Below are 23608 nucleotides of genomic sequence, written 5' to 3' on the forward strand. Positions count from 1 at the left end.
CCTTTCGCTGCAATATAACAGTTCAAAAGGAAGGAGCAGAGTAGAGACGCACGGCTTTTGTTCCACAGCACAACAGGATGTGGTGCATCACTCTGCAGCGTGTATCTGTTGTCTGAGCACCTCTGCATGTGCACAGCTCTGCACAGCGCCGCTCCGATGGCAGGAGCCAGTGAGAAGGGCAGGATGAAGTCCTCTCCTTTCACCCCCCTTCTCAGGAGAGCTGCCCTCAGGCTGAGAAATCATGGCGCCCCCCAGGATCAGGGGATAGTTCCCTCTCTTCAGGGGGCCCCTCTATGGCAACACCAGAAACCTTAAGTGGCCATAATCTCAGCTCTAAAAGGAGAACTAACCACTGCTGAATTGAGTTATGCCTGAAGCTGGAAAAGCATTTTTATCAGGACCCTACAGCTTCACACACAGGGCTGCAAACATGCTGTTTCTACTGCTTGGTGCATGATGTCCTGTGTGTGCATTTGAAACATGCAACTCACTCTCGCTCTCTCCTCCTCTTCTCTGTTTTCCGCTTTGCCCCACCTACCGCCCTGGTTGTCTTCCCCTCTTTGCAGTCTTCTTGCCTCTTCACTCGCCTCACCCGTTAATTTCCAGAAGCCTCATCTTCTGCCGCTCTCACGCCGCTGATTTTTCCCGTTTTTGGAGCCCGGAGACCCAGAATCCGCACGAGGGTGAGTTACACGCATCTCAGACTCTCGGGCCAGACGGCCACCAGCCTCCGTCTGCCGCTGCAGCTTCAGGCCGAGTTCCCGCTCTTTCTTCACCAGCCTGTTGGGCTGCTCCTTTCTTGCAGCTTTCAAACTCAACTGCTTCTCTTACTCTCCACGTTCATCAGCATTTACAGGTCCTTCTGCTTTCAGCCTCTGCTCTAAGCTCTCCCCTTTTTCATGCTTCAAGAGCAAATCATGAAGAACACAGCAGAATCCACAACCTTAAAGGTTCTCATTTGTGGATTCTCGCTGTGGTATGAACTGTCAAACTACATCATCCCCCCTCCACCTTCTGGAAACACCTCAGGATTCCTGTTCTGGGAATTTCTCCGCTAGCCTGGCGCCTCTCCTATGGTCCCTGAATGTTCTTAATATTTCACTTCTGATCAGTGAATAGTTTTATTAGGTTTTTGCTTTGTTGGTAGATGTTGTATAGCTTCTGCATCACTACTGCTTACGCTTGTTCTTGGGCATTCACTGAAATCATGTATGTTTGTAATGTGACATTTAGCTCACCTGTGCATTGCTGGGCACATAAGGATCTGCTAAATAAAAACAGATACAAATGTAATTAATATCTAACGAAAAGTTTCTCACTTGCAGGGCACAGACTAGTTCAGTCAGAATAGCCTTAGATGCCATATCAGCAGGGTTAAACATTTTCACCAGAGAAAGTCTGAGATTAGGGGAATATTTACTGCGATTACAAGTAGAAAAATTGAATACTGTGAGTCTTAAATTAGAATTTAAACCTTAATTTTCCATTACCCATGCAGATCATGCCTGAGTTCATTTGATCAAGTGGGAGGTGTCAGCAGCCAATGAGAGCAGTTTCCTAGGCTTCTGTTAGTGTCGCTTTGAGGCTTGTCTTGGCACAGTTTCCTGCCCACAGAACCAGCTTCCTGTGCTCCAACTTCAAACTTCTTTACTGGCAGGAAACATTCTATAACGTGCAGATGCCATAATGCAGCGGTTATGAACTGGTACACCTACATGAAATACACAAAGCAATGCAGTTGTAAGTGTTAACAGAGATACTCCACACTTACTTGGGTCAGTTTTTGCTGGTGGGTCCTGTACCCTTTTGTCAGATGTAGCTCTGCAGACAGCATGGAGACTAAGGGTGGGCAGTAAGGGAATTGGTTTGGGTATGTATGGCCGGGACGTGTCCCTAGCAGTATCATGGGAGTACTGTATGTGTTTAGGGGGTGGGGCTTTGGGGTTTATAACAAATGTCCAAACCAAACCTGCTTCCTTGATGTTTCATTTTGAGATTGATTCTAATGTTAGAATATGAGTGTTTAACCTGGTCAGCACATGAACTACTCCCAGGCGGGGCCGTCCATGCAGGGGAGGGGGACATTCAGGGGCCCAGGCATTTGTTACTAGAGAAATGGAACGATCCGCGGGCACACATTCCCCCGTCCCACCATAGCCTGGCTAATTAATGTCTGTTTCTGCCCGCAGACACCATCTCTGTCCATGGCACAGATCTCCATGACAGTGTCACTGAGCATGCTCTGTTTCTACCCGCAGACACCATGAAGACCGCCATGACAGTGTCACTGAGCATGCTCTGTTTCTGCCCGCAGACACCATGAAGACCGCCATGACAGTGTCACTGAGCATGCTCTGTTTCTGCCCGCAGACACCATGAAGACCGCCATGACAGTGTCACTGATCATGCTCTGTTTCTGCCCGCAGGGACTATGAAGACCGCCATGACAGTGTCACTGAGCATGCTCTGTTTCTACCCGCAGACACCATGAAGACCGCCATGACAGTGTCACTGAGCATGCTCTGTTTCTGCCCGCAGACACCATGAAGACCGCCATGACAGTGTCACTGAGCATGCTGTTTCTGCCCACAGGCGCCATTTCTCTCCATGGCACAGATCTCCATGACAGTGTCACTGAGCATGCTCTGTTTCTGCCCGCAGGCACCATGAAGACCTCCACCGCAGTGTCCCTGAGCATGCTCAGTCTGCTTGTCCTGGCATCCTCTTCACCTGTGACCGTCAACACCCCTATTATTCCTCATAGTCAAGTTCTCACAACTCATCCATCCAATGGTGTTCAAAACACCACCAGTCACTCAGAAAAGCAGACAAACACCGCGACGACCAACATCACCAAGACTACGAGCAGGGCTGCATCCCTCCCACAACTGTCAGTAAGCACCGATAGCACCACCTCATCAACCTCTGGCGGAGTGAGAGGGACACCAGACAATAAAACACATAACTCCAATTCATGGGTAACTCCTACAGTCATGGTGATCCTGTTCCTGGTGTTCTGTGTGGGGTTGCTCTTCCTGATCTGGTGGCTCTGGAGGCCACAGGGCCGTAGGTGGGCGAGAGACACCACGAGGGCCACCGTGCGCCGGCTGAGGCTCTGGGGGTGGCCACAGCGCAGGGAGAGCGGCGCCGAGGAATGTGCTGCTGATGACGGTTCCAGTTTAGGGGGAGAAGAGATGGGCGAGGGGCTGAAGGTGGGTGAGGATGACGAGGGTCAGACTGAAGGACAAAGCAGCACTGATGGAGAGGAGGAGGAAGTGCAGAAAGAGAGCGCGACACAAATGGAGAAGCAGCCTCACGATGACATCATGATAGAGGACGACCAAAACCAGGAAGACGGCAGAGATGTAACAATACTGTGATGGGGGGGGGGGGGGGGGGGGGGGGGGGGTTAATTGGACTACAGTGTATGATGTGTATTAGCTTGAAGACAAATGTGCAGGCTGCTGCTGTAAATGAATGCAAAGTAGAAATAAACATGTTCACACAGCAGCCGAATTCCACCCATTTATTGATATCAATTGAAACCAGATACTGAACAGACACACTCATGCTAACAGAGGTTCTCTGTCTTTAATGGTTCTCCAGAGTCGTTCCCCCAGTGCTCCTCAGAGTTGGGTCAGTACTTATTTCTGAAAACCATTTGCTAAGGACCTTCTTCTTGGCCCTCTTCATGATCTGAAAGGGGCAGAGGGTGGTTTGGGAGCCAGTGGTAAGGCCCTCACCTCCTGCTTTGTAGGACAATATGCAAGTTTCTGAAATGAAGGCCTGACTTTACACAATAGCCAGTTCATTCATCTCCACAATGAGTAAGTGCACCTGAGGTCTTCAGTGATGTGAACTGAGGTGATGTGAAAGCCCACACCCTCCCTGCTGTACTTAGTCACCCCCACCTGTTTGGATTGGCTGATGTCCTAATTTACCCTCCTGTGAAACTATAGCAGCTCACAAGGCACGTGGGACTGTACTCAGTACTGGAAGGCTAGCACAGTTAGGGTCAGAGGAGAGACACACCCTTCAACACAGGGGCTTGACTCCTATTGGGCAAGCACAAATTTGGGCGGAGCTTATTTGGCACCAAGCTCTCCCTTGGAGACTGCCTCTAGAGGGCGTAATGCCACCTCAAACCGAACCTCAGTCCGTAAGAGCACCGAGATCAAACGAAAACAGTTTAGATGGAAATGCCACTTTCAAAACACTCATAATTCATCTGAAACCATCATTTAGGAAAGAAAAAAAAACACTCGTTCAGCAATGTTACTTAAGGTAGATTTCAGTGACTGTCGTCCCATTATTTCAGATTTGACTTAGATATACGTTAACAAAGACTGCACTTCAGAGAAAAAAGGAAATCGCAGCATGAAGTTGTATCAGCACCCAGCAGGGCTCAAGATCAGAGGTTCTGAAACATCATAATATGATTACTGCAAAGGGTGACATGAAAATTACTGTATCAGCCCAAACCAAACAAGGCCACTGAGCCTGGAGACCAGCGTCTTTCTGGATGAATCGTGGGGTGAGGGTCTATATCGCACCACAGCGTACTGTACATGTAAATGTCCAAACCCATCACATTTATAACAGCCAAAATTTCAAACGGTTTCTCTGCTGTCATTCATACAATCCAACACACCATACACATGCTAAAGTGGTTTGCCAAGAGTTCATTATCCATGTTACAGGAAGAATCACGCATCACTCTGCTGGGAGGGGGGTCACGCGGCCAGCCACTGCTGCTCTCTTTACCCTTGCAATGGCCGAAGGTCACACCTTCTCACACCGAGTAGCTGGGCATCGTTCTGCTCACCCTGGCGGATTTTACCCCGGCTGGTGCTGATAGGCTGACAGAGAACATTAACTAAGAATGTGATCAATAACCCATACTGGTACACACACACACGCATACACACACATGCACACGCAGCAGGAACAGCACACCCTGCTTAGGCATACAAGGCCAGCAAGAGAGGTTCCCTTCTGTATAATAATCAGCTCTTCCGGCCCATCGCTCTGGTCCCTGCCCAGCAGAGGAGGTCCACCTGAGAGCAGACATTAGCAGATGAGCCAGAACTCAAATTACTAACAGCCGCAACCCCAATACCACCAATACAACCCCTGATAATTACTGCCCTACTCGGAAAGAAATAGTACTTTAATAATAACATTGAAAGCAGAAATTTTAGCAGCGACTCCATACGTTGATGCCCCCCTTGCTGGTGGTGCATGCTGAAGGTTTTAAAACTATCACGGTGAAGATGTCAACGCCCCCACGCTGAAGGCGTCCACAGCCTCACGCTGAAGGTGTTGACGCTGTCAGGCTGAAGGTGCCGAAGTCCACAGTCCGACAGTATTAAGACCCTCACGCTGAAGGTGTTGACACCTTCATGCTGATGGTGTTAAGACCCTCACGTTGAAGGTGTAGACGCCCTCATGCTGATGGTAAGACCCTCACGTTGAAGGTGTAGACGCCCTCATGCTGATGGTGTTAAGACCCTCACGCTGAAGGTGTAGACCCCCTCACGCTGAAGGTGGTCACGGCCGCACGCTGGTGAGTGGGGAATGGGTGGTGCCCCACCCCGGGTACGTTCCGCTTCTATTGCCCTCATCTGTGCCCTTTCTTCTTCTTCTTCTTAGCACGGCCTGGGGTCCTGATAGGCTGAGAGGTGCAGTTGTCACTGGGTTGGGGCGTTGCCTCATAAGGTGTCTCCATCTCCCCATCAGCACTACACTTGAATGGTTCAGCCAGGGTGAATTTGAGGGGACTGCAGAGGGGAAGAGTGTCACTGAAACTGAGAAGTGTTTCCACACAGCAGGCAAGTGAAGGCAGAGCGGCCAGATCGGCACAAGCTCCCTCACCTGACAGGCGTGTGCGGGCTGCTGCTGACCCTGCGTACGGGCCGAGTCTTCGGCTCGAAGGAAAAGCCTTCCTTTAAGCTCTCCAGCACCGAGGGGGCCACGTAGGTAAAGCCCTGTGAAGGAGCAGCTGTCAGCTGATGTGAGCAAGTCTCAAAATAAAGCAGAAAGCACTAATGAGCAAGGCGTGAGACGACGAGGCCGGGGAGAAGGATTCTCACCGCAAAGGCGTGCTCGGCGCTCTGGCTCAGGGACGTGTCATCAGGGCTGTCCACCGGTGTCTGCCGTGTGAAGCGGCTGTCAAACTGGCTGACGTCCTCCTCCGACTGCTACTGGGAGAGGGGGACGGCCATTTTACCCACCTCCACTGGGAGAGGGGGACGGCCATTTTACCCACCTCCACTGGGAGAGGGGGACGGCCATTTTACCGACCTCCACTGGGAGAGGAGGACGGCCATTTTACCGACCTCCACTGGGGGAGGGGGATGGCCATTTTACCGACTGCCACCGGGAGAGGGGGATGGCCGTTTTACCGACCTCCACTGGGGGAGGGGGACGGCCATTTAACCGACCTCCACTGGGGGAGGGGGACGGCCATTTTACCGACCTCCACTGGGACAGGGGGACGGCCATTTTACCGACCTCCACTGGGACAGGGGGACGGCCATTTTACCGACCTCCACTGGGGGAGGGGGACGGCCATTTTACCGACCTCCACTGGGAGAGGGGGACGGCCATTTTACCGACCTCCACTGGGGGAGGGGGACGGCCATTTTACCGACCTCCACTGGGAGAGGGGGACGGCCATTTTACCGACCTCCACTGGGGGAGGGGGACGGCCATTTTACCGACCTCCACTGGGGGAGGGGGACGGCCATTTTACCGACCTCCACTGGGGGAGGGGGACGGCCGTTTTACCGACTGCCACTGGGAGATGGGGATGGCCGTTTTACCGACCGCCACCGGGAGAGGGGGACGGCCGTTTTACCGACCGCCACTGGGAGATGGGGACGGCCGTTTTACCGACCTCCACTGGGGGAGGGGGACGGCCATTTTACCGACCTCCACTGGGAGAGGAGGACGGCCATTTTACCGACCTCCACTGGGGGAGGGGGATGGCCATTTTACCGACCTCCACTGGGGGAGGGGGATGGCCATTTTACCGACTGCCACCGGGAGAGGGGGACGGCCGTTTTACCGACCTCCACTGGGAGAGGGGGAAGCCCCCATGCATGGCTGTATGACTGTGGGGGCGCTTACCAGACTGGGTTTGTAAGGAGGCTCCACATGTTTACTCAGCAGGTCATCCCAGTTGATGTGTCTGAAAAAGGGATGTTTCTGGCAAGAGACAGAGAAGAGACAGGCTTTAGTATATTTCAGTCATGGAACAGTGAAGGGCCCGAGTGTGAAAAGAGTGGGAAATGCTGTTAGACCTCAGCAAGACAGGACGGGTCTCTGTACCTGTATGTCAGCACAGTCTGCCTTACTGGAGCCCAGCCTCTGCACCGGACTCTTCTTCAACAGCTGTGGGGGCAAGGGAGAGGGTGATGGAGGGGGCAAAGAGAGAGAGAAGGTTTTCTTGTGAGAATCCAGGTGCGTTTCTGGACTTGGGGCCACGGCACCCCCCAATTCTCTTTTGACCACCTTGCCTTTTTAATCAGGTCCCTGGCATCCAGGGTGAGGTAGGGAGGCAGGTTCAGTTTACACTTCAGGATCTTATCAATGGTCTTCTTCCTGTTCTCTGCTGTAAATGGGGGCTACAGGAGAGTGAGGGGGAGGATGGGTTTATGGGATGAAGAAAGCTAAAGAAAACGTACAGTGATGCCGAATGACACACACACACTGCCACCTGCTGGTCATGTTCTGGGAGAGCCCCGAAGGCCCCCAGTACCGGCCATGCTGTGCGCATAGCGCGCTGGAGCCATCCAGGGCTGCATCACCACCACACGGCTAATTAATACTGTATATTTTTAATGCTGTTCTCTCTTACCGAGCCAGTCATCATATCGAACATCAGCGCTCCCAAACTCCACCAGTCCACCGCCTTATTGTGTCCCAAGCGTGTCAGGATCTCTGGAGCCCTGGAAGAGGGAGGGGCCATCAATCACCAACCTCCAGAACCGCAGATCCAAAGAGTCAACGTGCACCAACAGTCTCGCACGCAATACTGCACCACTCAAGGTCCTCCAGCACCACAAAAGCAGTCCAGTCCATGCTTATCTACACTCACATATACTCTATGGTCCCACAGAAGGTGTGTGTGACGGCCTCATCGTGAATAGACTCCTTGCAGAGGCCGAAATCGGTCAGCTTGATGTGCCCTGCAAGCGAGACAGAGAAATGACAGCGTGAGGGTGTCCTGGAACAGTTGACATCCCGGCCCAAGGCGACTACACAAACGCCACAAGGACACCCACCTTGCTGGTCCAGCATGATGTTCTCAGGCTTCAGGTCTCTGTATATGATCCCGTGAGAGTGCAGGTGTCCCAGAGCTAGAGTGATCTCCCCCAGGTAGAAGCTGTGAAGCAGAGGAAAGCACCGCCGTCTGCAAACAACCAACTTCCGAAAATTCTATATCCACTGCGCATCATGTACCGGCTACTGCTCTTTCATACGTGGCCATTTATCACACTGTCCCCCTCCTCACCAGGCTGTGTCCTCCATGAAAATGCCCTCCTTCTCCAGCTGCATGAATAGTTCCCCACCTGGAGGAGGAGGGGGGGAAGCAAATATGATACAGACAATGGGAATTAGTATTTACTACACCATGACCACAAGAATGAGTACTTACTACACCTAGACCACAAAAAAAAAAGAGTACTTACTACACCACAACCACAAAATTGAGTACTTACTACACCACGACCACAAGAATGAGTACGTAATACATCTTGACCACCAGAATGAGGCTGTAATACATCTAATGATTCTATCCTCAGGCCATAAGAATTCTCAAACAGGACATGCCACCACAGCCTTTAACACGGTCTCATAATATAAAGCAAGCTGCTAATACGAAATACACAAACACAACTGCACACTGCACTTTAATATACATGGATTACTGTGCTAAAAATAGATGCACCCTATGTAGTCTTAGGAGTGACCAGGCGTATATTTCATTATATACTGAACTTGTAAAACAACGCACGTGACAATGAATATTGAGTTTACTGTGAAAAGTGTAGCTCAGGAAACAACCGCGATTCCAGAAAAACCCACACGGCACCAGGCTCTAAGGATTCCCAAGATGCACAAGACATCCCGAGTAACATGGCGTAGACGAGTGAACAAGCAGAGAGGAGGGTTTGGCCAGTAACTGGAAGCTGGGGGACAGTGAGCAGCAGATAGAGATACAGAGAAGAGACAAAGCAGCACCACGCCTGAAGGATATGTGAGGAAAACACAAGCTAAAAGGAAAGCTAACCAAGAGAGACATATGCCGCATGCTGCTTCAAGCAAGCGGGTCAAACACAGGAGCGCACAGCGCCCCCTCCTCACCGCTCAGACACTCCAGAATAAGGTAGAGCTTGCCGCCGGTCTGAAAAGCATAGAGCAGGTCCACGATAAAAGGGTGCCTGATGGTCTCCAGGACGTCGCGCTCGGCTCTGGTGTGAGCTGTGTCCTTCGCATTGCATACGATCTTGGCCTAGGGGCGGAGCCGGGCCAATATGGCGGATTACGAGAGGCACCGATGGACGGCTGGAGAAAGAAGGCCGAGGACAACGGAAGAGCTCGTCGGGGAACTCATAACACGATACCTTTTTCAGCACTTTCATGGCGAATATCTTCCCAGTCTGAGCACCCTGCACCTTCCTTACTTGAAACACCTAAAAGAAAAGGACAACAATGCTCATTGTACTTAAAAAAAAATGCCTGCATGATGCACTGTAATATGTGTGTGGTACATGAAAATAGGCTCAGCAGTGTGATGCGCTGTAACATGTACGAGGTACACGGAAAGAGGCTCAGCAGCGTGATGCACTGTAATATGTGGGAGGTACACGGAAAGAGGCTCAGCAGCGTGATGCACTGTAATATGTGCGAGGTACACGGAAAGAGGCTCAGCAGCGTGATGCACTGTAATATGTGCGAGGTACACGGAAAGAGGCTCAGCAGCGTGATGCACTGTAATATGTGCGAGGTACACGGAAAGAGGCTCAGCAGCGTGACACACAGTATTGTGTGGGAGGTACACGGAAAGAGGCTCAGCAGCGTGATGCACTGTAATATGTGCGAGGTACACAGAAAGAGGCTCAGCAGCGTGACACACAGTATTGTGTGGGAGGTACACGGAAAGAGGCTCAGCAGCGTGATGCACTGTAATATGTGCGAGGTACACGGAAAGAGGCTCAGCAGCGTGATGCACTGTAATATGTGCGAGGTACACGGAAAGAGGCTCAGAAATGTGACACACAGTATTGTGTGGGAGATGCGAGGTACACGGAAAGAGGCTCAGCAGCGTGATGCACTGTAAAATGTGCAGGGTGCATGGTACTGTCATGACCCGGCTCGTCGGCTCCTCGTGTGTGCCACGCCCCCTGATTACCCACGTGTGTTGCCCTGATCGTTTCCAGCTGTGTCTGATTACTTTACTCAGTCTGGTCTTATTTAAGTCCTGGTCTTGCCTGTTCCCCTGTCCGTCATTGTGGTTATGATGTTAGTTATCGTCTTATGTCTCTAGTCCTTAGTCCTCTGAATAAACCCCTGATTCCCCGACTTTGGACTTCCTGCCTGTTCCTGCCTGCCGACCCACACGATCACAGCTCTGTTCAGCAGTGATCGTGACAGGTACCCAAAAAGAGGCTCAGCAGTATGACAAACTGCATTGTGTAAGGTGAATGTTACATGGGAAAAAAAACTCAGCAGTGTGATGCACTGTAAAATGTGCACAGCATTCAGAAAGAGGCTCGGCAATGTGAGAACAGAAATGAAGAGCACAGTACAGGGAAAGCGGCTAAGCGGTGTGATGCTCCACAATATTTTGGCATCTTCCTGTGGCAGTATAAGCAGGTCCTCTACTTTCTTCATGCTGTCTCTAATTGGCCCATGATGAATGTGAGTTCTGTGATGGACCTGCTTCCAATGCAGGCTGGAACAGGCATAAGCTGTAGTCAAAATGGCCCCAACCGCCACTCTCTGGTCTAACAGGCCAAAGAGTGTTAGGGACACACCTTGCCATAGGCACCCTTGCCTAGGACCGTAAGCAGCTCGAAGTACTCGGGACCGACCCTCTCCCTGTCCACGCTGCTGCCAGTGAGCTCCACTTCCTCCCTCTGCTCACTGCAGTGACAAAACACGAGTCAGGGTGACTGCGGCAAAGATGTTACGGACGACAAAGAGACACATGTGGAGTTCAGAGAGAAGACAGCGGGTATGAGAATGACTCACGGCTCAGTCTCTGCCATGGTGAAGTCACACACCTCATCCTGAAACAGAGACACCATGGCACTTACTTTAATGGTCCACCCCGGGGCAAGACATGCACTACCTTACACTGCCCTGCTGGGGCGTGCCGCTGCCTTAACCAAACAATCTTCTCATTCATATCGTAACACTGTGAATCATTCAAACAATCCAAGAACTGGGTGGTAGCCCCAGTGGCAAAATGTGTCTATAAGCCAGTTAAAAATGAGTACCATCCAAGACCTATAACCTTTACTAGAGTGCTAGGGATTATGAATGCCTTTCAATGGCTCAGTCTGTGGCAACTCATGCTAGATCTACAGATATGTTCCAGACTAGCCAGCTCCAACAAAAGGCTAGATATTCTCTGGTTCCCAGAGCAAACCCTGAGCATTACCTCTGCATCACTCGGGTCCTCAGACTCCAGGTCGATGTCAAAAACTCCAGCCATCCTAGAGCAAAGAAACACATGTTCAAACAACCTACCTTTTACAGATAAAATTATTAACATCATTTTGGTTTCTGCAATGTGTGCGTAAGTAACACCAGTCAATATATTACCTTGGATATAGATCAGTGTTATAGTGAAGGGCAGAATCTGACCTGGTATGCAGGTTATGAGAACTTAATGACTGGGTTCATTCACTCACTCCCCCCACCCCCACAGCTATCTAGCACTCAAGTGTGATACAGTAGTAGTAGTAGTAGTACGCGTTTTGCTTTCTGAAGCCATAATTAACACCTTAAGATGATGTTACAGGCCACCCACCCAATTTCCTACGCGGAGCGACCTCGGCTGTCGCAGCCAGTTAACCGATTAAGCAGTTACGCGACCCAGTACATCAGGTAGCTTCACCTACGAGTAATTTTATTAGTTTAACTTCTCACAGATTAGCGGGTGAAGTGCATACGCTGATGTACGAGTAGCAAGCGTCTGTAGCTATCACACCATAGGTGTGTTATTTGTCACTTTTCCGGGCTTACACTCTTATGGACGCCTGCTCGTACCTTCTCACTGGCCTTCAGGCTGCCCGAATTACCGCATCCAGGCTGGTGTAGGTGTCCTCCTCGGCTCCCAGGTGTCCCGTACTCCCTTTGCGCACATCCAGAGCGGACCCGGGTCTGGCAGGGAGGCGCCCACCTGCGCGCGTCATCACTAAGCGACTGGCGACGCACGCACACCCGGAAGCACATGTCACCAGCCTAACCTAACCGAAACCTGTACGTAACCGTTTGTGTATTTTATGCATAACTGTAACTGTATCCATATGATTTCGATTATTTGGTGCCTCTATATGACCGTAGCATGCGTCCTCTTTTCATTTTGCGTAGATCGTATTGATGATTTTGCAACCAGTAAAGATTTCACGTGGAGGCATGTAATCCATAAGTAAACAGTGAAAAATGACAGCAATGAAGCACGGTTACCAAGTTTGGGCAGCTGGCTGGCGTGAGATTTTAAATTCGAGACCAGTCTGCACACATATATTTTTTACCTTGTAAATAGCTTGTATGGTTTGCAAACTACCCCAACTAATTTTAGGTTTGTAGTGCAGTGATATATGAGATTCCTTGCGCGAGTCTGAAAGCCCGAAAGTCACGCCAGATACCCGAGACAATTGGCAACCCTACATTTATATTTTTATGTGTCGTTTTGAACATCAATACATGATTTGTCCTGTGTTTTCGTAAACATTTCATTCCTCCGCCCCAGCATACTTTACCGTCAGATTACAAATTATGGTTGTAGTTCCATTTCATTTTGTAACATGACGTGTTTGCTTTTTAATTGTCTACCCGTTTGCGGTATACCACCGAAACTTCCGGGATAGATGTGATTTCTGTGTATAAATTGTGACGATAATCTGAAATATGAAATTAAGTATCAATTTTCAAATTAAAGACGATCAAGCATTATAAATACAGATATCTTAAAAACTATTCTATTCCACCCATTTCACTAATCATTATAGTGGACACAGACGCAGCAAGAGAAATTAAGTTACATTATGTGGGCCGTATTTTCGTGCCATCATGCAGGTATTCAGTGCCATGAAATAGTGTTACATAACAGCGCGGGGGACGGGGGGACACCACAGGACTTACGGTGAAAACACACAGGGCAGTGCATATACAGACGCTCTTCTACTTACGAACTTTAAACTTAGGAACTTTCAGACATACGAACGAAGAGGACTGCAAGTCCAAATTGTGTTCATTGGGCTCCCGTTTTCTGTCCGCAACATTTTTTTTTCTGGCAATGTGTGTGTATGTAAGAAGTAATACAGCAGGAGCCTGTATCACCAGGACACATTTCATGCTTATCTGAATTACTTGTAGGCTTGGTGATACAGGCCCATATCAGCATAACAGCGGAATAAATTTGGTCTAGAACTACCAAATTTCTATCACTACTTCTTAGCCAACAGATTGCAGTATGTATCAAATTGGATTAAATCAAGCCCAGTAGACAGTTCATGGCTGGATTTAGAACAAGCAATCTGTGGAGAAGTAAAAATCTCTGATCTACCCTTTATAAGCCCTAGCATTAAGCGTTATAACTGTTTTAAAAGCCTTAGTATTAACACCTCATTGACAGCCTGGTGGGAATTTTAAAAAATAACCAGGTCTGCACAGGTCTGCACTTATCCCCTGCAATCTAACACCCATTTGGAACAATCCAGATATTTGCCAGTAAAAGAAAGCATTGAACTTTCCCATATGGCGCGATAAAGGGATTATAAATCTAGAACATGTTATTCAAAACAGGAAAGTTATCACACTCAAGGAACTTGTCTCAAAATATGGATTTAGCAACAATAAATTTCTTGAGTATCAGCAAGTGAAGTCCATTATTAAGGCAAGGTTCAACCCTAATCAGCTTAATTTAGAAATACCTCCATGGGTACTTGAATTTTTAAATCTCTCTTGCCCCAAATTATTATCAAAATTGTATAAGTTATTGTCAAAAATAGATGACTCAATTTCCCTTCCAACCTCAAAATGGGAGCAAGATCTACCCATTGATCCAGAGCTAAACTTGTTTTATTTTGTTTTGTTTAAACACTTTCAAAATGACTAAAAGTCCCAACTTGCAACTTGTACAATACAAAACTCTCCATAGAATACACTACACAAGACAAAGGATGTTCCAAATGGGCCTTTTACATTCAAATCTATGTACCCACTGCTCAGGTAACTTTGTGGAGAACTACATGCATGCAATATGGTCCTGCACACCGGTGCAGAAGTTCTGGCAGAGGATATGTGAAGATCTATCATTCTAGTTTAATTACAATATCCCAACCTCACCTACACTGTGCATTTTAGGAGATGCAAGTGAATTATATATGGAAGAAAATAAGGCACACATAATCCTTACTGCCTTAGGCATTGCAAAAAAAACTATCTTCATGAACTGGAAATCAGAAAATAATTTATGTATTACTCAGTATAGAAATTTACTGTTAGACCCCTGAAGTATGGAGAGAATATCTGCTCCCTTACAAAATAAACAATTAGGTGAATTGGATTCTCTCTGGTCCACTCTGACCAATTCCGCTATATGGGGGGGTGGTCGGCTGTGGTCTCATCTCCTCGGGATCCTGGCGGGTGGCGGGGTTGGGCCCTTGGGCTATGGGCGTCTAGTGGCTTCTTGGGGCTGGGGGGCTGTGGCTGCCGTCTTGTGGTGTCTGGGTGTTTGCCTTGGCTGGGGGTGGTGGGGGAGAGCTTGGGCGGGTGCTGCCTGGTGGTCATGGGGCGTGGGGTCTGGGGTGCTGGTGGTGTTGGGGGACGGCCCTGGGGTGGGCGGTTGGCCTCTTCGGTGCGGGCCTGGGTACAGGGTCGGCAGCCCGGTGTCTGGCCATCTCCTCGGTGGGTACCCCCCCTACGCCAGGGTGGCCTGTGCTCCCCCGGTGGTGCTGCCGGGGGGGGGGGGGGGGGGGGGGGTTGGTCCATGTCGGGGTGTCCGGCCTGCACAGTGTTGGGGGTGGTGTGTTTCAGGCCTGGGGAAGTCTGCCACATTTTTTGTCGTCAGGTGAGTGACTGTCTGAGTGCGGACTGCCCTTCAGGGTGTAGGGGGGGTGCGGTGGCTTTTGGTGCTGGCGGTGCCCTGGGGTGTGGTCGCCGGGGGCCCTGGGTCCGCTTCTTCCCGCACGATGGTGGGGGGCTGGGGTGCCTATTGAGCCAGCTGGTTAATTGGCTCTCTTTTGCCAGGGGGTGAGCAATCTGCCCCCTGGCCTTATGAATCCCATCCCCTCTCCCCCCTCATTTACAATATGCCACGCACACACGTAGGACCTCAGGGGGGGTGGGGGGTGTATGCCATGCATACTACGGTGGGGAGGGCTATTTACGTGGCCTTACTCACTGTGCTGCACGGCCTTCTGCCTCCCCCTGTTTTAACTGCGCTTTAGTCATCACATACCAGTATACACACGGGGCCTTGGGGGGCGGAGGCACTACTCAGAGACTGGTGGTATCACTCGCCTCCCAATTTTACTCACATCATATACATTGACGGTCTTGATGGGGGAGTGACGTGGAGGAGAGCTGTTCACACGCAGCGCTCCTCTATGCTTCCCCCATCAATTTTAAATTCATCTTAGTTTCTCAGCAGTCATACTCATGCCCTACACTACATACAGTCTCATACATACAGTCTCATACACCTCCACACGCATCCAACACTCTACCTCTCACACAGGTGCATGGGGGAAGAGAGTGGGCAGGTCTTCCTACACCCCTGCTCTCTGCCGGGGGTGGTGGTGGTGGGGGGCGGGGGGGGGCGCTTGGGTGGTAGCTCGGCGGGCGGCGCCCTGGGGTCGTGGCTGGCGCTGGGAGTTGCATCCATTCTCCCGCACATCAGAGGGCAGTCCGGAGTGGATGGGCCTATGTCTTTTTGTCTCTGTGTGTGGGTGTCTGTGTATGTTGTGGGGATGTGTGTATGGTGTATGTGCATGGCTGAGAGGTGTGTTTGCGGGGTATCTGTGTGGATGGTGGGGGCCTGGATCCGGGGCTTGCTGCTCCGTCCTTGGTGCGGTTGGTCTCCTGGGCATGGTTGCTGGCCCCTTTCCTCGGGGTGGTGGCCCGGGGGGGACTCGGGCTTCTCCGGCGTGGGTGGGGCTCTCTGCCAGGGGCTGGTTGCACCCAGCTGCCTGGGGTCCTAGGGGCCCTGGCCTTGGCTCGTACGGGAGCGGCCGCGCCCCTGCGGGGTTGGCTACCTGTTGTCTCTGGTTCTCTGGGGCTCATGCCCTTTTGGCTGCAGGGGCTGCGTCTGGGACCTCCTTCCTCTCCCGGCTGGGGCGGGGGCGCGGCTCTTCCATGCTTTTTGGGGGCTTTGGACGTCCTGGTCCTCCCGGGCCTGTCTCCGCCAACCTTTGGCTCTTGTGGGGTGTGGTTGCGGCCTCCCACCCTTGCTATTTAGTACATTCCATGTTGAAAACACACGCACACAACACAAGCACACAGCACACGCACACTAGCCTGCATCTCGCCCACACAGTTAAGCACACATGTACATATACTTGCATGCACCCATCCAAGCACACACTAAGATTTTATATGCTTGTATACTTGTGTTACTTTCTACACGCTTTAATTTTGTTTGTTCCTTTCTGAATCTATCCACTCCTTTTTTTCTTTTTTTCTGTCTATTTTTTTTCTCCTTTTCCTTCTTTTTTTCCCCTCCTAATCTGTCCCTCCTCTTCGGCCAGCTCACCCACTGCAATGTTTTTACATGTGTTCAAAATGAAATAAATAAATAAAATTAAAATAAAAAGAAATCGATCAACATGAGGGGCCTGTACAGAGTTTATAGAGCCCCTCATGGTAAAGCAAACATGTTTGGCACAGCAGGGCATTCAGACCATGATTCTGCTAAAGCTGCCGGACAGGACAAAGGAAAAAAACAAAAGACCAGCAGTGTTTTCAGGGATGAGTTAGGGGTAAAATGGACACTATTTAGTACTTGTGGGAAGGAAATCGATTCTACTACAAAATGCTAAAAAAATGCTATTCTTCAAAATGGTGATTTTAATATCACTGTGACAGTTTGAAAAAAATCTTTCTAAACATCAATTTAAACGTAGGTTACTGAAATCATGTTGTTCACTTTGGGAACTGCTAATATATTTGCCCAGTTACCCTCACTGATTTTGTCAAGGGGCTGACGTGCTGTTTTTGGCGCGGTGCTATCATGAATGAGTAAGAGTGTGCAGAGCTTTTTCCTGCATCATCTCTGTTTTTAGTCTGGTATGAATTTCCTTCAGCATGTTGGATGTGTTTCTAGAAAAATATCTGAGTTCGGTAAAACAGCAGACAGACATTATCAGTCTTATAAAATACTCTCTCTGGTGTTGGTGTAATTCATCGGAAAGCCAAAATGTTCCCAAATACTGATTTAACTGATGGGGGAGGGTCTTTGAGCTCTGTAGCACTAGCTGTAACCAACTCAAGCATAATTAGCATAATGTTTTCCATGTTGAACATCTGTTAATAAATTTAGGTTTTGCCTTTGTCAAGAAACATATTTGTTTCATTGCACGTTCCAAACTGAAAATGCTGTAATGTAAAAGTATGTGATGAATATGTGTATCATTCCAGCCCTTGTCTTTACTTTAAATGTAGACAAAAAATGTTTGTTAGCAAAATCTGTTTTAAAATTGCGATATATATATATCGGATCAGCAACATATACTAATATTGATTTGGGCAGTCACTGCCTATTCCCACCCCTAGTAGGTAATGTCCTGACAGCCTCGCGGCAGAAGCTGCTGTTGAGCCTGTCAGAGCTGGCTCGGATGCTCCTGTACCTCCCGCCAGATGGGAGGAGGACAGAGAGTCCATAGGAAGAGTGGGAGGGGTCCTCTACAAAGCTGGAGGCTTTGTGGGTGCAGTGTTTGTGGAAAATGTCCTTGATGCAAGGGAGAGAGGTCCCAAAGTTTTTTATTCTGCTGTATGTGTCATCTGCTGCCGTGACTTGCGGTCCTGGACTTTGCAGTTTCCAAACCAGACAGCAATGCAGCTGGTCAGAAGACTGTCTATGGCAGGGGTGGGCAATCTTATCCGCAAAGGGCCGGTGTACGTGCGGGTTTCTGGGATAACCTTTAGGTCAGCTGTTCACACCCAGGTGTGAGGACTCTTCAGCCAATCAGCTCCCTAATTAGTAATCTAATTAGGAAGTTGCAGCGAAAAGCTGCACACACAGCGGCCCTTTCTGGGTAAGATTGGCCACCCCTGCTCTATGGTGTCCCTGTAGAACATGGTTAACCAATTCAGGACTTTGAGGGCCAGAATCTACCACAGTTTGTAAGGAAATCTCTAACTGTGTTGGATATTGGTGCTACAGGACCAGAACTGGAGAACCCTGCCGTAGAATGTGGTGAAAGGACTGGTGGAAGTCTTGCACTCTTCAGCTGCCTCAGGAAGTGGAAGTGCTATTGTTCCTCCTTGACTAGGGTACTGGTGTTGAGAATCCAGGTGAGGTCTTCTGCCTAGTGCACGCCAAGAAACTTGCTGCTCCTCACTCTCTCCACCACAGATCCTTCAACTTGCATTCTAGTGCTGAGATTCAGATATGCAAATAATGGAGGCACCAGGAAATACAGAAGTGCTGATAATCGGTATGATGTAGTATTTGGGGTTGCGGTGGGAAACCACATGAATCTGATGCCTTTAACATGCACGGAGTTTGTTGTGGGGAAGAAACAGGCACAGACGCCCCCCCCCGGAATGTTTCAGATGGGTTCCGTATTAGACATTAATTACTGACGGTGTCATGCACTGGAAAATGAAGGGATATGCATAGAATTCGAGGTTACCTAGATAACAGTCGATGTAGGCGTCTTGAGTAGGAAGTGGCTCAGTACCTGCAGCGTTATTATGAAGTTTGAAGGTGCAATTTGGTAAACCAATAAAGAGTAAGGTCTACTTTGTTAAGGAAATGAACTGTGTACTAGTAACATCACAGTAGGATGGCAGGCATGTTCATTATTACAATGGTGATGGATGGATGGATGGATGGATGATGAGTGAGAATTCCATGTGTGTTAACAAGTGTGAAAAGTACATGGCCTTACGTGTTGAATTGACACCGTGAGCTGGTTCAGCTGAGGCTTGTGTAACAGCAGTGTGCTAGGAGAGGATAGAGTTGTGGTGAAGGTGAGGGTGACAGTGGTTTTGTGTTGTACAGGTCAGTATGTCATACTAGAGGAAGTTCGGTGTGTGACTAGTGGAAACTAAAGTAGAAGAACATGGTAGAAGTGGAAACTAAAGTAGAAGAACATTTCATTTAAATGTGGGTATGGACACAAAACACTCAATATGACATTTTTCTTTATTGTTGTTTTTATTATTATGTACAGATAAACTAAAAATCACTTATATCAGTATTGATTTATTCAGCCCTACTAAAGTGAACTGAAAGCAGGAAGACGTAGGGCGGGGGGTTGGCACTATATTCAGTGGAACTCGAAACTTTACCATCGAATTGTGCAGACGGACAACAGCCCCAGAGTCAAAAGGCTATTGGCGCGATGCGTTTTGTTCGCCTCTTTCTGCTGTTCGGTAGGTATTCGTCTAATTACGTTTTTTCTGTTGATCAATTTATTGTGTTCACGCCGGGATGCAAATGTGTATTATTCAGCTAATTAGACATCTGCTCGTTAATTTTATTGGGTCTTAAATCCAGTATATGTGTTTCACTGATGTGCATGGAATATCATATAGACGAACGTAAAGGCATCACTGGAGGTTTATGGAAAAGGGAGGCTACGCCTTTAACCTGGGGGTGTGATTTTAATGAAAAGGGAACGCGAACACACTATTTTACGAATGTCCAGAGAGGTCACGCATCATCATTATTTTTAACTTCCCGTTATCTTTCGAGATCACGGCTTACTTTTCTCGTGGTCTCAAGATAACTTTGTTTAAGTTAATTTTCTTAAGATCTTGAGATGATAAAAGTTGATATCTGGAGATCATGACTTATGTCAACCATGTGAAACTATTGAAGTACTAAATTATTCACGTGATAAAGGACTTTTCAGACCATCTGCCAAACCTGCACCCTTACCAGTTGTAGGAAGTTAAGGCCCATCTCACGTATTTAAAAAAAAAAATGTCATAAAATGGCTGATTACCTTTGATTGTCTTTACTGACACTTGCAAAGCCCCTCACAGGACATGTTTTTTCCGTTTGGTTTCTTGTTAGTTATTCTTTGTTAGTTGTATTTGGCTTTCAATGCTGCCGAATAAGCCATACATCCACAGTTGCTATGGTAGCATTATTACCCCTTTGATCTCGTAACCACATTAGTAGCTTATTTCCTTGTAAAACAAAATGGACCAATGCAATTCATTTTGATCACGGACTGTCACAAGCAGAAATAGCAGTATGTCTGTCGGTGCTAGGCCATTATCATATTAGTATTTGTCACTTGACAAAAAGTGGGCAACTAAATTACAACTTTGAATTTATTTTCCAATAAAAGAGAACGTTATTAGAACATTATAATTGCAGACTCATAGGTAATCATCATTACTCACTAGACAGTTAACGTAAGTAATGGACAGAAACAATATATTTTTAGTGAGCGTGATTATTAACCTTCGCTATATAGGGATCAAATAGGGAGTTTATTCCACAGCATCGTCCTGTATGCTGATGCTGTGGTGAAGGGAAGCTGAAGCCCCCTGTTGACTTACTGTTATGTTTTTCAGGGCTTGTTTTTCTGCCGCAATCTCACCAAGCGACAGAGACACTCAGGGTTGCCCCCGGTGATACGATCCAAGTCGGGTGCAATATCTCATACCACATCGACACCACCTGGATAAAACATGCCGCTTATCATAACCCGGTCATTGTGCTGGCTGCACGTGTGGCAAACAGCGGAAAGCTCGCCGTTAGGTACAACGCGAGTCCCAGTTTGGGGGCGGACATTGTAAACCGCTCCATAGCGCTGCGCATCGCCAACGTGAGCCAGCCCGACTTCGGCCTCTATTACTGCGTGGGCAGAGACGGCGATGCGCTGCACATCGGGAACGCGATTCTACTCCAAGGTCCGCCGCCCCTCTTTCTCGTCATGTGATGTGACCTGCTGTGCTTTCGTTGCGCCATTTTGCATGAGCCCGAGCAGTAAAAGAACATGTCAGTTAATCGGGATTTGCTGTGTCATTGCTCTGTTGTGTGCAGTAATCCGTACACTGCATTACTCATACCTTACATACCATACACGTAACATAAAAGATTATGCAACATCCTTTTTTGTCACATCATAGCCTATGATGAGGGGCCGTTAGGGACTTTATTAAGAATTACCAAATATATATATGTGTGTGTGTGTGTGTGTGTGTGTGTGTGTGTGAGAGAAATCATGCATAAACATATATGAAATCAAAATCCTTCACATGGTACATTGAAATTTGCACACACAAGTGAAAGCATTTACCTACACTACTGAAACGCTCTCACACACACTAGTAAAAGGTGCATACATACACAACCGAAAATGTCATCTTTGCTAGTGTGTGTGTATGCTTTTCAATAGTGTGTGTAAAAGTTTTAACTAGTCTTTGTGAGAGATTTTCAGTTGTTTATAAGAGACACTTTCAGTAGCATGTGTGAATGCTTTTCACTTGTGCAAGGTTTTCAGTTAAACAGGAAGGCATCTCACTTAAACAGGAAGTTGTTTTTAGATAGTGGGTGTTTATCACTAGGCCGATGTCGGCTCCACAGTCCATGGGTAGCCTAACGGAAGCAGCAGCCTTATTAAACAGCATATTGGCCTCAGCCGAGACCATCGGAACTTTGTCAGAAGCGACAACAGTCATGCAGCAAGTGTTTGTTGCAGCTGCAAATCTAGACACCGTGGACAATTGCTTCGCGTCGGTTTTTCCATCGGGCCAGTGTTCTATCGACCAATTCTACCTACCGACACGTGCTATCGAGCCTTTCTGCGCATGTGCAGTTCCTGAATAAAGTCTCTAATGACCCCCATATCTTTTAACCACAGTGCTCACTTTGCCATGATTAACTTTCTGCTAGTAGACTGGAAGTAGAATGTGTTTTCATTTAAAAATGAGTTCTCTCCAAAACCATGAATTACGTGTGAATGACATTTGGCACACGCTCTGTCAGGTTACAAGTTTACTTTCAGTTGTTTGTGGTGCTGTTAGTCAACTGTATAACTTATTTGTATTATTACTACAGGTTTACAAACACGAGATCTGGAGGACAGTGAGCAAGGTAACATTCACTCGAAAATTAGAAAATGTGATAAACACCAGCATTTTAAACTACCCAACCCACATCATACATGTGAAATCAAGCTGAAGCACAGGTCAGGTTATAAGGCTGGTGTTTTACTGTATGTTTCTTCATCCATCAATCCATTCATCCATCCATCCATCCATCCATCCTCCTACTACTTATCCTGGTCTGGGTTGTTGGAGGTCTGGAAGCTGTCACAGGCGAGACAGTACAAAGGTTGGGCTCCACCCGGGATGTTACTGTATATGGTGGCAAATGGTGGCTCAGTGTGGGGCACTCGGGAGCTTAACGTTAATCTTTGGGATTTCTGTGACGATGAGGGTCTCTTCTCCAGCTTACTCCTGCAGTCCAGGAACATGCCACTGCATGGGCTGACTGGCGTCACTAAGATGCCCACACTGAGAGTGAGTGTGGCTGTGATGGACTGGCATGCCGTTTGGGGAGTCCCCTGCTTTGTACCTCGTGCCCCCTGTGATAGGTTCCAGGCTCACCCCGAAGCCTACTAAATAGACTCTTTTGAGAGATGGATGGATCGAATACTGTATATTTTAAATATAGCATTCACTGTCACAAATGAAGTTAAATATCTTATGAGAAAATAGGTGCCTTTCATCATACTGTTATGCCATCTGCTTGAGCATGCCCGGAAGGTCCATAAGGGAAGAGTCACCCCAGCCTGTGCCTCTCTGTCACCCCAGCTGGCAGTCCCCTGTCCTTCTGCGTCCTGTACACTGCCTCCCTGGGCTCTGGTTTGCTGGCCATGATCTCAGCCGTCATCACTGTCCACCTAAAGACGAGAAGGAGACGCGCCCACTGAGACAGGGGCTTCGTACTCTCCCCCAGCCGTCCCCACGTCCCTGAAATCATAGAGCTTCTTTGAAAACTATCCCCTTGCACATTGACACATCATCCTGCAGTTTTTGTAACCTCTGTACTTCTGCTCATTTTAATAAAGTAATATGCGCTGTGTTCATCTGATAATGAGAGAATGCATACAGCAGTATCAATAAAGCACCTTAAACCAGTCGCTTTCCCTGTACTTTGATTGCAATATCTGAATAG

The 23608-nt window shown here is 48.3% G+C and overlaps 2 protein-coding genes and 1 long non-coding RNA gene across 52 annotated transcripts; 2 read left to right on the top strand and 1 right to left on the bottom strand.

Annotated features, from left to right (window-relative positions):
- The first annotated feature begins 521 nt into the window (after nucleotides 1–521).
- Nucleotides 522–3391, top strand: LOC125720614 (uncharacterized). The gene is made up of 2 exons (XM_048996262.1): nucleotides 522–683; nucleotides 2662–3391. The coding sequence occupies exon 2, from the start codon at nucleotides 2667–2669 to the stop codon at nucleotides 3378–3380; it is 714 nt and encodes a 237-aa protein (XP_048852219.1). The 5' UTR covers nucleotides 522–683; nucleotides 2662–2666; the 3' UTR covers nucleotides 3381–3391.
- A 121-nt stretch (nucleotides 3392–3512) lies between these two features.
- Nucleotides 3513–12429, bottom strand: LOC125720608 (ribosomal protein S6 kinase beta-2-like). Of its 50 annotated transcripts, none has more exons than XM_048996215.1 (19): nucleotides 12286–12429; nucleotides 11675–11729; nucleotides 11263–11300; nucleotides 11046–11154; nucleotides 9633–9701; nucleotides 9373–9520; nucleotides 8519–8576; nucleotides 8289–8389; nucleotides 8102–8192; nucleotides 7862–7952; nucleotides 7521–7628; nucleotides 7333–7395; nucleotides 7039–7209; nucleotides 6689–6933; nucleotides 6619–6653; nucleotides 6444–6583; nucleotides 6093–6338; nucleotides 5875–5987; nucleotides 3513–5780 (listed from the first exon to the last, which is right to left on the bottom strand). In XM_048996215.1, the coding sequence occupies exons 2-13, from the start codon at nucleotides 11726–11728 to the stop codon at nucleotides 7066–7068; spliced, it is 1074 nt and encodes a 357-aa protein (XP_048852172.1). In that variant the 5' UTR covers nucleotide 11729; nucleotides 12286–12429; the 3' UTR covers nucleotides 3513–5780; nucleotides 5875–5987; nucleotides 6093–6338; nucleotides 6444–6583; nucleotides 6619–6653; nucleotides 6689–6933; nucleotides 7039–7065. The 50 variants fall into 50 exon arrangements, with proteins under 50 accessions (XP_048852172.1, XP_048852189.1, XP_048852179.1 ...); XM_048996232.1 differs by having other exon boundaries at nucleotides 6899–6968; nucleotides 7004–7209; XM_048996222.1 differs by lacking the exon at nucleotides 6619–6653 and having other exon boundaries at nucleotides 6689–6758; nucleotides 6899–6968; nucleotides 7004–7209.
- On the top strand, nucleotides 9708–10302 carry LOC125720616 (uncharacterized). The gene is made up of 3 exons (XR_007385521.1): nucleotides 9708–10015; nucleotides 10064–10111; nucleotides 10160–10302. It is a non-coding gene; the product is annotated as an uncharacterized LOC125720616 (long non-coding RNA).
- Nucleotides 12430–23608: the final 11179 nt, after the last annotated feature.

The sequence above is a fragment of the Brienomyrus brachyistius genome, chromosome 25 (genome assembly GCF_023856365.1).
Source record: "Brienomyrus brachyistius isolate T26 chromosome 25, BBRACH_0.4, whole genome shotgun sequence".
Taxonomy (NCBI): Eukaryota; Metazoa; Chordata; class Actinopteri; order Osteoglossiformes; family Mormyridae; genus Brienomyrus; species Brienomyrus brachyistius.